This window comes from Hydra viridissima, unplaced genomic scaffold, assembly GCF_058129835.1.
Source record: "Hydra viridissima isolate aposymbiotic clone 2 unplaced genomic scaffold, HvirCarnegie_v1 scaffold_2, whole genome shotgun sequence".
Lineage (NCBI taxonomy): Eukaryota > Metazoa > Cnidaria > Hydrozoa > Anthoathecata > Hydridae > Hydra > Hydra viridissima.
The window spans coordinates 3,496,292-3,511,012 of NW_028324301.1; the positions used below are offsets into that span (position 1 = coordinate 3,496,292).

General features: G+C 28.3%; 2 protein-coding genes across 3 annotated transcripts; both read left to right on the forward strand.

Annotated features, from left to right (window-relative positions):
- The first annotated feature begins 200 nt into the window (after positions 1-200).
- Positions 201-13,502, forward strand: LOC145187965 (trafficking protein particle complex subunit 9-like). 2 transcript variants are annotated; one of them, XR_016449984.1, is made up of 21 exons: positions 201-878; positions 1,055-1,475; positions 1,774-1,845; positions 2,650-2,778; positions 4,382-4,451; positions 6,991-7,084; positions 7,274-7,438; positions 7,542-7,666; positions 7,886-7,971; positions 8,141-8,267; positions 10,023-10,218; positions 10,842-10,918; positions 11,056-11,323; positions 11,421-11,518; positions 11,640-11,700; positions 11,781-11,835; positions 12,200-12,259; positions 12,414-12,503; positions 12,621-12,719; positions 12,862-12,980; positions 13,079-13,502. XR_016449984.1 is itself a non-coding variant. In XM_090079428.1 (21 exons), exons 1-21 carry the CDS (start codon positions 277-279, stop codon positions 13,325-13,327), a joined length of 3,267 nt encoding a protein of 1,088 aa, XP_089935554.1. In that variant the 5' UTR covers positions 201-276; the 3' UTR covers positions 13,328-13,369. The 2 variants fall into 2 exon arrangements, 1 of the variants encoding a protein (XP_089935554.1); XM_090079428.1 differs by having other exon boundaries at positions 12,410-12,503; positions 13,079-13,369.
- A 96-nt stretch (positions 13,503-13,598) lies between these two features.
- Positions 13,599-14,587, forward strand: LOC149891602 (U8 snoRNA-decapping enzyme-like). The gene is made up of 3 exons (XM_080073995.2): positions 13,599-13,845; positions 13,959-14,228; positions 14,308-14,587. The coding sequence occupies exons 1-3, from the start codon at positions 13,666-13,668 to the stop codon at positions 14,506-14,508; spliced, it is 651 nt and encodes a 216-aa protein (XP_079930121.2). The 5' UTR covers positions 13,599-13,665; the 3' UTR covers positions 14,509-14,587.
- Positions 14,588-14,721: the final 134 nt, after the last annotated feature.

Consider the following 14,721-nt stretch of genomic DNA (forward strand, 5'->3'; position numbering starts at 1 on the left):
CTGATAAATTCTCTCAGCCTTATTTAAGTTTGTTTTCAATTAATCATTGAAATGGAAAGAAAAATCCGAAAAGATTTAATAGTTAAAATTTTCAGTTTTCTATTTAATATACTTAAGAGAAAAGTGTATCAGGTAAAATTGCAGGCAAAATAGAATTTTGAAATATGCACTTTCTGCCTGTATTTAAGTTGGCATGTGTTATGAAATACTTAAAAGGTTAACAAGTTTGTAACAAAAATATCTTTCTTATATTGTTTTTTAGAAACAAACTTAAAAATGATGCGTTATGATTTTCGACCAAATTTACTTGATCATGGTCGACTTTTGATTTTAGTGAGACCTTTTTTCAATACCTCTGATCAAGATTTTAGCTTTGTTTTACAAAAACTTTTAAACATTAGTCATGCTGAAATCCTTGGAACAAATCGAAGGATTTTGTTAAAGTTTACAAAAGGTTATAGCATAGAAGCTCTTGAATGGGGTTGCCTTCAAATGCACCGTCGTCCGCTTGGTTTTATTGGCGTGGCTAAATTATCAGCTGATCCTTCGCAGCATGGCAAAGATTATGAGAAAATAGTGCACCGTTTTTCTAACTTAGTTAGTCAATTTGACTCTTTTCTTTATGATTCAAGGTGTATCATAATTGGTCCAGAAGAGCCTACAATCACAATTGGTAACAAAAGTGTCTTATATTTATCTAATGTGGCTAATCAGGAAAATAATACAGAGTTCTTGCATTTTATTAATGCCTTTGTTTCATCACTGCATGTAATACTAGAGTCAAAGCGTATTGATAAGATAAATGAAAATCCAGAAAGGATGATAATGCCAACTACACCAAATGATAAAGATCAGACAGGTTCTGAATCTGATACTAGGTACCGTAGTTTATGAAATTAGCTGTAATTTATTCCTTTTTTTTTATATTTGAAATCTTAAGCTTTACTTCTGTTTATTTTTATATTCTGTTTGGTTGCCCTTTGTTAACTAACTTTTGAGAAAAGAATGCTTTATTCAATTTTATAATCATTTCAAACTTAATTTTCTTTTTAAGAGTTGTCAAAAAGAAATGCATTGGTCGTAATAAAAAAATTCAAGGAGATCTTTGCTTTCTTGCTGGCCATTATCAAGATTCAGTCATGTATTATCAACAGGCTGTTGAATCCTTACAAAATGCAAACGATTTGTTATGGGTTGGAAGTGCATTAGAAGGACTTTGTGCTGTCTCAACTACCATTGGATTAGGCAATGAGATAAAAAAAATGAGCAAGCAGGAGTTAGTCATAGACAATCCAAACATCAATGTGAATGTTGATAGTATTACCTTTGCTAAAGTGTCGCCCTCTTTACCTCTTACAAACGATGAGATTGTTTTAAAGTACAATGAATGCTTACGTCACTATCGGCGGTATATTACTGGGCCAATTGAGATTGAAGCACACTTTAAGTTTATAAGATTTTTGATTAAGTTAAAGGTATTGACTTTTAGTTATTTGACTTTTGATATTGAAAACTTTGTTTTTGTGCTTGAAAATATGCTACAAAATATTGGATGGCCACTAAATGGTAGATTATATATCTATATTTTAAACAGTTTTTTAAATAGTGAGTTATTTATCAACTAATGCTTACATGATGGTTACAATCCTGGATTGATGTTGATTAAATATTTATGTTGGAAATACTCATCAATCCAAATCACAATAGAAATAAGTTACGTTGTTAAGATGTGTTAATGAAGATTTTTTAAAATCATAAATACTTTTTCTGTAGAAAAAATTGGAAATTGCGCAAGTTGTTCAAAGTCTTCTTGTTCTCCCATTAACCTTTAATGATGCTGAAAAGGTAAGATCCTAAAGATGTTGCAACATGTTTATCTATGGAAATATTTTCTTGTTTTACATAAAATTAAGTGACATCAATTGGTGTTCAAAAACTTGTTGCAAAAAATTTTTTTTCAAAGACAACAAAAGAAAGCATTTAGCGTTGTAATAGAAATAATAAAAATGAAAGCTCTTGTGACTCTTATGTAAAAAATTTCTTTTGAATTTTTCATAATGTTTTCATGTTTTAGAAAATAGAAATCAGAAGCAAAAGAATCAATGGAACAAGTTGTAAAAAAACTATATTTGGATACAGGAATTGAGGCTTTTTTACTAGAATTGTATTTGCTTGAATTCAAGTAAATATATTCTCAGCTAAATATAGAAGAGCTGTGATGTTTTAAAAGGCTAAAATAAAAAATTTTAGCATCTAAAAACTTTTAGAATTTTAAAGTATATTAATTCTAAAATGGCCTATAATAATAAGGCTTATTTCTGTTTTAATTCAATGCCAATCACTATTGGTGCTCAAAACTAATGCACCATAACAACTTAGTCATATGTTGATATTTGCTGCCCTTAAAAGCAAGGGTATCCATGTGAATCTACTTCTTCATTAACTGTAATTTTCTGTAATTTATGTAAATACTCTCTAAATTAAAAAATCAAATATATGCTGAAAAATTTCAAGATTTTGTAACTTAAAGTCAATAATCCACTGGTTATTTTTAAATTTTTGGGATTTCCCTAATTCATGTAAAATGATGTAGGTAAATAGTTTGAAGTTATTTATCTTTCAATCAAATGATGTTTATGTTTGTTTCAGATTGAGTTTTCAAGTGTTCTTGCATCAATTCATGAACAAATTGGTTTGGTACGGAAGTCAGCATTTTTTAGACATAGAGCTGCTCTTCAATATAAAAATACCAATTCATCAAAGAATTCTCTTTCTCAGGTATTGTAATTATGACAAATGATTTTTTGCATAAATTGTTTTGTGTTATGTTTGCAACTGCAGTAAAATCATTCAGGAAGCTTGAATTATGTTTATCTAAATTTCATAGTCTAAAAAACAACAAATTGCTAAGTTCCTTTACAGTGATCCTCCATAACTTGCATAAGATGTTGCTTCTGTCTCATCAGTAGTAGTTGAATTGAAATCTTGGATTTCAATTCAACTACAACTTTTTGGAAGTTCTGATAAGATACTTTTTGGAAGTTCTGTTCGCAAATGTGAGTCACGGTCTAGAGTAATATTTTTTACAAGTTGGACTTGTAAATACAACTGCCATAATCATAGCAGATTTATAAATGCTACAATCCGGTATTGATAATACCTTTGCAAAGAGCATTGTCCTTAGATGCTTGTGTTTACCAGCACAGTTCACATTATTATCTGAATCAAACTCTGATTCTTCATTTATAGATGCAGAGCTAGGTGATAGTAATTCAACACTTGCAGCAATTATTGAAATGACTGCTTCTGATGATGCTGCACACTGTTTCTTTTGTATTCCAATGATGGATGTTCTCTCTTTAATAAATTTCTGTCAACTGCAGCGAGTGAACCAAAAAAAAAAATTTGATGAAGACACAGTTCCTTATGCTTTTTTTCCATTGTTTTGGACTACACCTTTTTTTCCATTGTTAATGTTTTTAAATTCAACTGAAGACTTACTAAACTAATTTTGTAAATAAGGTAGTAAAGTAGCTGTTGGAACAAATTGATCATAGGGCAAGTTGAGCAGTGTTTGCCAGCTTTTGTTGCCACTGCTTTTACTATGGGATTTTGGGTCCATTCCATGAGTCTCTATGACTAATTACTTCAGGTGATGTGCTTGAGAACATGATTTCTATTAGAGGTCTCATAGGAACAGGACATCCAGCTTTATGCTCAGTTTTTAAAACTTGAGTCATTTTTTTTTACCACATCTTTCTATAGCTCAATGACATTGTAGGGACTTAGGTTTTTTCTAGCAGCCCTGAATATTTCATGCCAGTCTGATGGTATGCTAGCATGTTCCTTGCAAATGAGACCCATGTCTTTATCATACTTAAGATAGGAGTGGCCTCTTTTAGGAAATGATATCTTGATTGAATCAAATCTTTTCTCAAAAGACATGAAATCATGAAAATAAATTTTCATGATTTCATGTCTTTTGAGAAATTGATTCTATTCTCATTAATAAAAATATGGAAAAAAGAACATTTTTAGATTTTTCAGGAATATTTGATATTTGCAGAACAAAATATTTAAGTTTGTAATTCTCTTATTCCATTATATATTTTTAAAAAAACCTTTGAAGTGCATTTTTAATTTCAAAAGTAAGTAGCAGAATTGCACCTGTTAAACCTGTGCATTATTATGCTCTCCTTTCTCCTACCTATAAAATAAATAAATAATAATCGGTGTTCTATTTCATGAAATTCGATTTAGTAAAAGACCAAAGAGATAAAATAACCATATATATTTCTAAAATATCAAGCTTGCAGTAAACTTGCTTGTGCCTAAAAATACTAACAGTTTAAAATCCTTTTTTTGATATTTTTTTATACAGGCATTGGTATTACTAAGGAAAATATGCCCTACTTATCAAATAGATATAGAACATACAACTGATGCCAGAGGTAAATATTTTTTGTCTCTTTTTTTTTTTTTATTATTTATTATGGTTTGGATAATCTGTATGCAAATTAACTCTTCAGATATGCTAAGTGAGGAAAAGCTATTCTTACATATACAGCAAATCTAAATCAATTGATCTTTATAATTATAACTTTGAAACCACCAAGAGACACTTAGTTTCTTTTCTTAAAATCATAGAAATACAAAAAATCATATATCTAAAAAGTTTTTTTAATGCAAAATTTATTTTGCATATTTTCTAATTTTAGAGCCATTTTTTCTCTTATATTATTGTGTTATTTATATGAAAATTTTGTGGATAAAATGAGAATTAGTAAATGTAGCAAAACAAAACAATATTTTAAAATCTTGCCTTTAAAAGACATTTTCTGTGAAAATCAGGCAGATTTTTGTAAAAAATGTCCCTTAAAGGGACATTTTTTGTAAAAATATATTTGTATATATAACATATTTGTATATACATCTAGTAGATAAATCTATTTAAAATCTAATGTAAATGCAGTGGTGATCTTAAGAATTGCACACCTAATGTCTTCTTCGTTAAAGTCAATATAGCTTAAATAAATAACGTTAATTAATGAATTTCCATTTATTAGCAATGAGTCATAAGAAAAAAAATCATTGACAAGTCTAACTATAGTTATTGAAAAGTTGTGATCATAGAAATAGCGCATCTAACAAAAACATTGTGCAGTATAAAAGTCTACATCAAAACATTAAAATTACCATTAACATTTTGTTAGGTAGTCTTAATTACTTCAGCACATCTTGATGATATGCTGTTAACAAGCCTTTGACATTGTTTGACAGAAGTGGCATTCCATATTTTTGGAATTTCCCCTCAAAACTCACTAATTTTAGAGGTTTGTTTATCTCATAAAGCCACCCCAATATTGTTCTATAAGATCTCGATTGGATTCAGATGAGGACTTTGGGAAGGTGATTCTAGAACATTAAATTTATTTTCTTCATCCCAAGATTTTACAAATCTAGCAGTAAGTTTTGAGTGATTATCAAGGATTAAAATTCAAATAACAGGTATGTTATCATCAGCATATGGCTACATTATGTTTTGTGATATAACTTTGTATTTATAACAATCCTAGTTTCCATCAACTGACCAATACCATGCCAGGACATAGCACCCCAAACCTTAATATTACCCCCACTGTGCTTCACGGCCTTTAAAGTATATATTAGGTTGTTTTCTTGCTTCATAGGATGCCTAACATTCCCATCAGACTGGAAGTGATTAAACTTGGATTCATCAGTCCATAAAACGTTTTTGCAAAAGAAAACATTTTTATTTAGGGAAATTTTTGCAAACTTTAACCAACTTAGTTGACTTCCTATTATACAACCTCAAAGGCTTCTTTTAAACAACAACAAATGTTTGGGGCTGATGTAACTACATAATACTGTTCTTCAATTTGGGTTTTTATTTCATTAAAAGTTAAAAAATGATCTTTTTTAAACAAATGGACGATCCATATTGGATGAGGTTTTTCTTGATGGTGACTTTCAAATTTTATCATCAGTAGTATTCTATTTTTCAATAAATTTATGACAGTTTTGAACCAATTTTCTAGAACACCCTTGTTGATACAAAAGTTGAGAAATGTTTAGTCCATTCAACAACATATAAATTTTTTTTTTCTACAGAGCAATGTTTGTTTTTCCCAATGTTCAGTTACTTCAAGAAGATTAAATGTACATTACGTTTCCAGTACTCGCTAAAGAACTTTATTGAAAAACTCCAATTTTTGATAATAAATGGGATTCTCCATTAACATGTGCTATTTCATTGAGCATGTTCACATGACAAAATTGTTACACTGTCATATTTAAGTCCAAGCAATAATGCAAGTTCCTTACACGTTTCTTTATCATAAGAAATGCTATTAAAGTTAAATACGTAGAAACACACTATAAAATGCAATTAAAATAAAATATTATGGAGTGTACTTTTTCTATGATCACCACTTTATATTTGCTAAAGTTATGATATCTGATGGAAACTTAAAAACCTCTGCAAGCATCCACATTCCACATCATAATATAGCAAGCAAAAAACACCACCTTGCAAAACTATCAGCTATGATCTGATAAAACTTTTTTTCATTTTGGTGTTTATATTATGTAAACACCAAAATTAGGAGAATTAATTACAAATAATTAAGAGAAGAAAATTATTTTTGCCTTAATTGTACTGTTAATTGTGAAATTCTGTAGTATTAAAGCTGAACATTTAGAAGAAAAAACTACTGTCACATTTGAAATCAGCTCCCTAAAAACGCACAATAAAATCTATCAAAACTCAACAGAAATTTTATTTGTTTTATCATCTTTAGCAAATATATAAAAAGATTTTCTGTACATTACTACACATATTATATTAAATCATAATAGTTCATCATTATTGCTTTAAAAGCAAAGTTAAAATTTCAAGCTTAACTAACAATACATTAAAGAAAAAATTTATTTTGAAGTCTCATTTTATTAGCTGCTTCTTTTTTCTAGATATTCAGAGAGGATGGCCTGCAATTCAACTCAAAGTTCTTATGGATATTTTGCATCTTTCAAGAAGCCTGGGAAACAAATTAGACAGTGTTAAGTGAGGTTTTATGTAATGATAAAAATGGTTTTTTCAATAAAGAGATTATTTCATAAATAAAAGATATTTGAAATGTTGTAGCTGATATATGCAAGTCAATAGCATAGAAATTTTATTTTCCATTTTTTCTTTTGCAAGCGAGATGCTGGAATGTTTTTTTTTTGCTTTGACTAATCATTTTTTTTTTAGATTGATATGTTACATATTGGAGGAGCACAGTAAAGACATTGGTTTAAGTAATCAGAGAGATTTGATTGATTGGCTGGAAGAATACTCTGATGGAAAAGAGCCATTACACAATGAATTAAATTCTGAAATTGAAATACAACTAATCAAACCACTGCCAATTATAAAGTGAGCATTTTTTATATTGTTAACTTTTAGAATAATTAGAAATTCAAAATTTTAAGACATTTTATCAGAATTTTATTTTATTTCGCAAATATTATTTTTACAGAGATTTTTATCCAAAGAAGTTACCTCACCATTTGGAACCATTTAAATCCAACAATGTGAAAAGAAGTGACAATCCATTCATATTTTCATCACTTTCTACAAAAGCAAAACCAAAAGATCAAAAAGGTCTTAATACTTCCAAATTATTTAAATTTTTTTATGTAAGCAACTGCTACCATGGTAACAAGCTACCAATGTACTGGTACCTTAATATTTGGTTGCAATCTAATTCATGATTCACAATTATATAAACCATTAAATGTTATTATGAAGTTTGAGCCCAGTTAGTAATGAAAGGGTAGCCAAATTTAATTTTATCATTTACAACTTTATTTTGAATTTCAGCTGTAGTTTGGGTCTGTGGAGATGTTTCTGAAGTTGTTATGTTTGTAGAGAATCCTTTACCTGCTGAGATTAAAGTTAATAATATGGTAACTATCATTCTCAAAATATTTCTACAGATTTTTATTGTGTGTTCTTATAGTATTTGTGGAGATGTTTATTGTGTTCTCTTACAGTGTTTTTGAAGATGTTTTCTCAAAATATTTGCGTTTATTGGTTTATTTCGTTTTGGCGAAAGATTATAATCATTATTTCTAGACCCTTATCACAGATGGCATTCCATTTGAAGCTCACCCTGCAACATTAGCACTGCCAGCTGAATCAGGTTTCATACCATTCATGTTACTTGGGACTCCAAAAAAAGCTGGAGCTCTTATTATAAAAGGTTAATTTTATTGTTAAACTTTTATGATAAGCAAAATTTTAGTTTATCTTTCAATGTTTCTTGCTTTTAAATGTTTAGTTTCATTGAAAATGTCTATTATAAAAGCTGTCAAAAGCTCCATCACTTCCTTGTAAAATTTAATGAAAAGACAATTGAATTTGCAAACAATGCACTCTTGATAAATTAAGAAGTGTCTTTGTTTATCAGTGAGATTGTGCTGGTAATATTTTTTATGTAATGAATGACCAAAAATAATTCTTGGAATGTAAATTAGTGTTTTATGCTTTATCAACTTGTTTTCAAAGTTTATTTAAACAGAATTTCTGTTAAATGTTTTTAACTTAAGTTAAAAAACAAACAAATGGAATCTACTTGCAAACTTGTTTCTAGTTGGGCGCAAGTTGTGTTTTTATCAGCATTTTTTTTTCTCTATGTATAATAATCTTTAATTATTCATCTCCTGAGTCATTGACAATTCTAAATTGTGGATCCTAGATATTTTGTTCCCTATACTTTCTTATAAAAATAGAAACTCTGGAAGGCTCCTAACAACATATTCTTATTTAGCTCAATATACCGTATATACTCACGTATAAGTCGATTCGTGTATAAATCGAAGTGGGAATTTGAATGAAACATTTTTTAATCAAAAAAAAAGAAATACGAAAAAAAATTTCTAGGAATAAATTTCTTTTTTTTCTGACCCGCATATAAGTCAAATTGCTGTTTTAGAGTAAATATTTCGTCCAAAATTTCTCGACTTATACGCAAGTATATACGGTACTTTTTCTCTTCCATTTTAATAGTAACTACTTCATAAAAATCCTCAAAAAATTTTAGTTTTAGGTTTATTAATCAACCTTTGTTTCATATACTCATTAAATAGAATGCAATTCTTATGAAGTATTGAAAGGATTTCCTTGTTTTTAAACTGAAAGAGATCCAGCTGTTTGATCAATTTTTTTTCATTCTTGAAGACTTATTTTGTGTTGCTTTAGAACCCAGCTTTACTGACTTTGGGACTCAATATAAGAATACTATAACAATATTTTACAATTGTTCTTATAATAAGTTTACTTTAAAAGACATTCCTAAATGTTTTAAAACAAAAACCTGTTCCTTTTTTTTCCTCTTAAACTAGGAGAGTACCTGTCTGCTTCCTAATCACTTAATTTATATGACAAAACTATAAAAATTACCTGATTTCCATTTTCTTTCTGGCGTTTTTGAACTTTCATTTTCTTTGGGTTGGATTCATTTCTACAAATGAGAAATACTATCAGGATATGAGAAAACCATGGATAAATGCTCTCTGTGACAGTTCTTTCAAACCTTGTAGACACTACATTTTGTGATTTTAGAGGAATGTATATATATGCAAAGTTCCTATATTCATATCTTTTCTTCTTTTTCTAAAAGTTTTTATTTTTTCCTAAATTCTTTTGTAGATTTTCTTGTCAGAAAACATTTATTTGCTTATGAAACAAAAAGAAGTCTAACAAAAACAAAACATTTTTTGTTAAATATACTTAAATGTTAATGCTTTGTGATCTACTTTTATTATATATATATATATATATATATATATATATATATATATATATATATATATATATATATATATATATATATATATATATATATATATATATATATATATGCTGGATCTCTTTAGCTATGTCTATTTGAACAGGAATAACTCATATCCTGGTTTTTTTTATTTTTACTTTAAAGTATTTTCCACCTTTAAAACAGGTTACAAAGTTGCAGTTCTTGGAATCACAAATACAATTTACTTGCCAGCTCCAATAACTGTTGAGGTCACACCTCCAATGCCTGCTCTTAGACTAAGCAGTACTCTTCCTCGAGCTCCAAGTGCATGCACATTAGACCCTGAAGATAAAAACTATCGAACTTTGTTTACATCTGCTAATTTATATCAAGGTCACAGGTAAATTCTTAAGCTATTTATCCAAATAGTATTGTTACACACCAAATAACAAAAAACATTTAAGAAAATTTTTAATTACATAATAATAACATTAGAAAGCTTGTTATTTTTCATGTAATGTAGTCTTAATCACACCTTATAACATATTTACAATAGCCATACGAATGTTTTAGTTCCATTTTAAATTGATTAGCTGGTGTGACATGAACTACTGCAGTATGGCCTCCTTAATTTCTAATGCACACATAAAATCATAAAAAGTTGTAAAAACAATTTTTGGCATGTCACATCAATCAGTCAATCAGCTTATAGCCCTGATCTAAACCAATGCAACAGTCTCTCTGGCAACATGATTTCTTATGTTATTACCTAATAAAAGTTATTGGTAAATTCCTAAGACTTTTTTGTATATGCCAAATATGATGATTTAAAATTGAAATAAAAATGATAACTATTTTTAACAATATATTTACTAGTGATAATATTTACAGTAGTTACAATGATAAAAATAGTGATAACCTCAAAAAAATGATAATACTAGCAACTGTAATGATTATTACAACTGCTTATGATAAAAATATTTTTATCTATTATTTTATGTTTTTTGTTTGTTTTCTACATAGTTGTTGTGGAAAGTTAACACTTGAAAATACTGGAAAAGTGTCCATCACAAAACTCAGTTTTAAAGTGAAAAATGAAGGTTGTATTTTTGTTTTATCCTAAACTTTCTCTTTAATGCAAAACACACAAAAATAGTAAAATTCTAAGGTTCAAAGAAGAATATCTTGTGAATTTATATAAAAAATTTTCATATTCATTTTCATAATCATTTTGTAGATTCTCAAATAATCTTTAATGAGGAACAAGCAACATCTCAACTACCTCTACTCCCTAAAGAATCATTATTTTTGGACATTGAGCTGATGCCACAAGATTCATGGAAATATTGTAATAGCAAAGAAAAGATTGAAACTTCATTATCTATAACATACTCCTGCCAAGAAGGGGAAACAATTGGCTATGCTCGAAAGATTATGTGGGTCACATTCATTAAAGTGATGCCTTCTCTTGTTTTGTATGACTTTAATGTAAATGAGATTGAAAGGTATAAAGCTATTTTTTGTATGGAAATTTTTAGTTTTGTGAGCTTTTTTAATCGAACTTTTTTGTAGTAAATTTTCAATTTATTGTTTTCTTTACAGGCACCCAACATGTTCATTAATATGCTTTCATGCAATTAACATGACTTCAATTCCGATGGATGTAGAAAGCAACATCAAGATTGAAAATAAAGATATTGGTAAAACTTTAGATTTGTTGTCCAAACAAATACAAAGTTTTACCAATGTTTGTTTTATTGCAATTTGAAATAGTAATGAATGTATGAACTGTATAGTTCTGATCATTTTTTATTTCCTCAGATGTTCCTGAATGCTGTAGAGTATCTTTTGCGCAAGTGTTGGAACCAAAGAAAAAAATTAGGTTATTTATTTTTGTAAGATTGAAATTTAAAAATAAAACAATGGTAAAATTATGTTATTTTAATTTTTCTTTATTTCTAGTATTCAAATTCACTATCCACGAATGAGTCTCCCACCTTCAGAGTTCATAATGGAGGTTTTTAACGTTACTTTTTGCTCTTTGAATTCCAAATATTCGCTAAAATAAATATCTTTTTAAATAAATCAATCACTAAGTAAATCAATAGCTAAATGAAGTAAACTGACCTATTTTTTGTTCCTAAAGGGAGAGTTAAAATCAAATGCAAACTTTTTATAGTTTTGTACTGTATAAAATATCTGTGAAAACCCCAATTTTTTATGCAACAATTAAAAAAAATAAAAACAACTTCACATTTTAACAAAAGGCATTAAAAGAATATAAAGATAAAGATATTAAAATGTAAAGATAAAAAGAATAGCTATGGGTTAACATTTTATTTCAGTGCTTTATTTATTTTTTTGTTATTTCCATTTTTTAGACCATTGAAAGTGTTTATCAAAAATTTATAACTGAATCTGTATACTTAAACTGGAGACTTGTATCTTTTTCCATTTTATTCTGCACTCCATTTTTCAGAATGAGATCTCACACACTTCATTACACAGCTAATATATAACTTTGAAGGTTGTTTTGATTAGGTGTCATTCAGAAAATAATATGAATTGTAATTGACTTAACACTTTTGAAGTCAGATACTAACTACAGAGGTGTGACATACCTCCAGTCCTTCAAAGTAACTTCAGAAACTGTGACCAAATTAAAACCCACTCATATAAGCATGGGTATTGACCTTTGTTATCTTTTAATTTTTAAGAGTTGTTTTAGTTTTTCTTTTAAATATTTTTATCTTTTGTTTAAATATTATTTTAACATTTCTTTAAAATAATTTTACGTTTAAGTTGTTCATATCAATGATAAAATTTTGAAAGAGGGTGATGTAGTTAATTCAACTATTGGAGAGTTGGTCAGCATGACAATTGTTTTAAAAAACTGCCATGGTAAGAAACATTTTTAAAAATGGGCATTTTAGCATATATATATATATATATATATATATATATATATATATATATATATATATATATATATATATATATATATATATATATATATATATATATTACAAACTGGCAACTACAGAACAAGACTTAGAGAACATGATTATTCAGGTGAACCCCTACCAAGCATGTTATAGAACTTCAGAGCTTATGAAAGAGTTGTATTTACCTTTTGGTTCTCTCTATAAGAGCATAAAAAAGGTTCGTTTAAAAAAAGTTTTCTAAAACATGCATGGTGTTTGATTTTGTTGATAACTATTTATCTTTAAAACCAATCAAAAGTATTTGTTCATTTTTAGATGGCTGTTGGGGGCAGTGTCAGTCATCAATGTGGATTGTTGTTTCTTTATGAAGGAGAATTTATGGTTGATGTATCGTGTGTTGTTAATAAGCAGTTTGGAATTCCAGCATTGAGTGAACATAAACTTAATACGATAGAAATGGTGAATGGAAGATTGCCGCCTTTAAGTCCTTACACTGTGAAAGCAAAGTTAAAATTAAAAGAGTCAGACTTTTGGGCGCATACATTTGGTGTGAAAGTTCAGTGACTATATTGGTCTCATTGATTACTTTTATACATATGTCTAAAATTAGTTTTCATTTTATAAATAATTGTATATATAATTTCAAAATGCAAACCCCTGTCCTATTTTTACCATCTTCATAATTTACTTATACTATTTTCCATAAGTAGTGCATATATTTGAAAAAGTATTAGTATTTGAGAGAGCGAGTTATTTATTTTGATTCTATTATATTTCTAAAATATATGCTGTAAATGTTTTCAAGTGATGCATCATTTCAATTAATTTTTTAGAATTTTTATATAAATTTTTAGTTTTACTTTTTAAGATAAATTTAGATTTTACTTACAGTTGTAGTTTTTATGAGTTTTTGCCGTTGGATGTCGTTTACCTCTGTAACAGAATGCACTTACAAGCTTATAACTCGAGCTGAGAGTGCAACATTATCAGAATCATGGAGGCATTGTGTTCATGTGATGATACATTCACCGTTACCTAATGTTAAATTGTTTGGATGGTTACCTGTAAGGCATGCTATCTTGGTATACACTTATTTCTTTAGCTCAAAATGAGTAGAATATTTTACTTAAGTCAAAAGTAAGAAAAATTAAACTTTTTTTTTCAGTTTTTTTCAGTAGCTCTCTGGAATGTTTAGATGCAAATGCGTTTTGATGGTCGAATCGGTTTTCCTGGTGGAGCTGTAGATGATTCAGACAAGACATTGGAAGATGCTTTGCTGAGAGAATGTAAAGAAGAGATGGGTGAACTACCAAAAAAGCTTAAGTTTCTACCAAACGATCATTTATTTTGCCACTTATTTCTAGAGAAAAAAACTTGTCTCCATTTTTATTGTAAGCAAGTAACATACGAAGAATTTTTAAAGATTGAGAAACAAAATTGTGATCAACATTACGAAGATTATGAGGTAGAAGTCTTATTTTATTTTTATTTTTTTATTGGTAAGCGAAAGCTTTTACCTTTAAAAATTTTATTAATAATTTTAGGTTTTGGGGACTTTACGTGTTCCATTATACATAATGCACGACAGACGTGGAGGTTTTCCAGCTTTTCTCAGGAATAACTTCATTGGTAATTGCAAGGAGCAGCTATTAGAAACAATTCGTTTAAAAGAACTAATTCCTTTACAAGTTTTAAATGACTGTATTAACTTATCGAAAGAGAAAGACAACCTGTCATCTGAATAAGAAGCATTAGAATAATGTGGAAAAAATCCTTTTTTGTGACTCGTGACAGTTATTTTTCGAGAAAGTCCAATTCTTTAAATATGATTTGAAATGCTTCGTCTTTTCGGAAAGTTACTTTAAAGTTAACTTTTTCAATAATTTTTTTTTTTGACACCTTTAAAGGTTTTAGCAACATTTTAACATTTTAATGTTATATACATATACTTTTTTGAA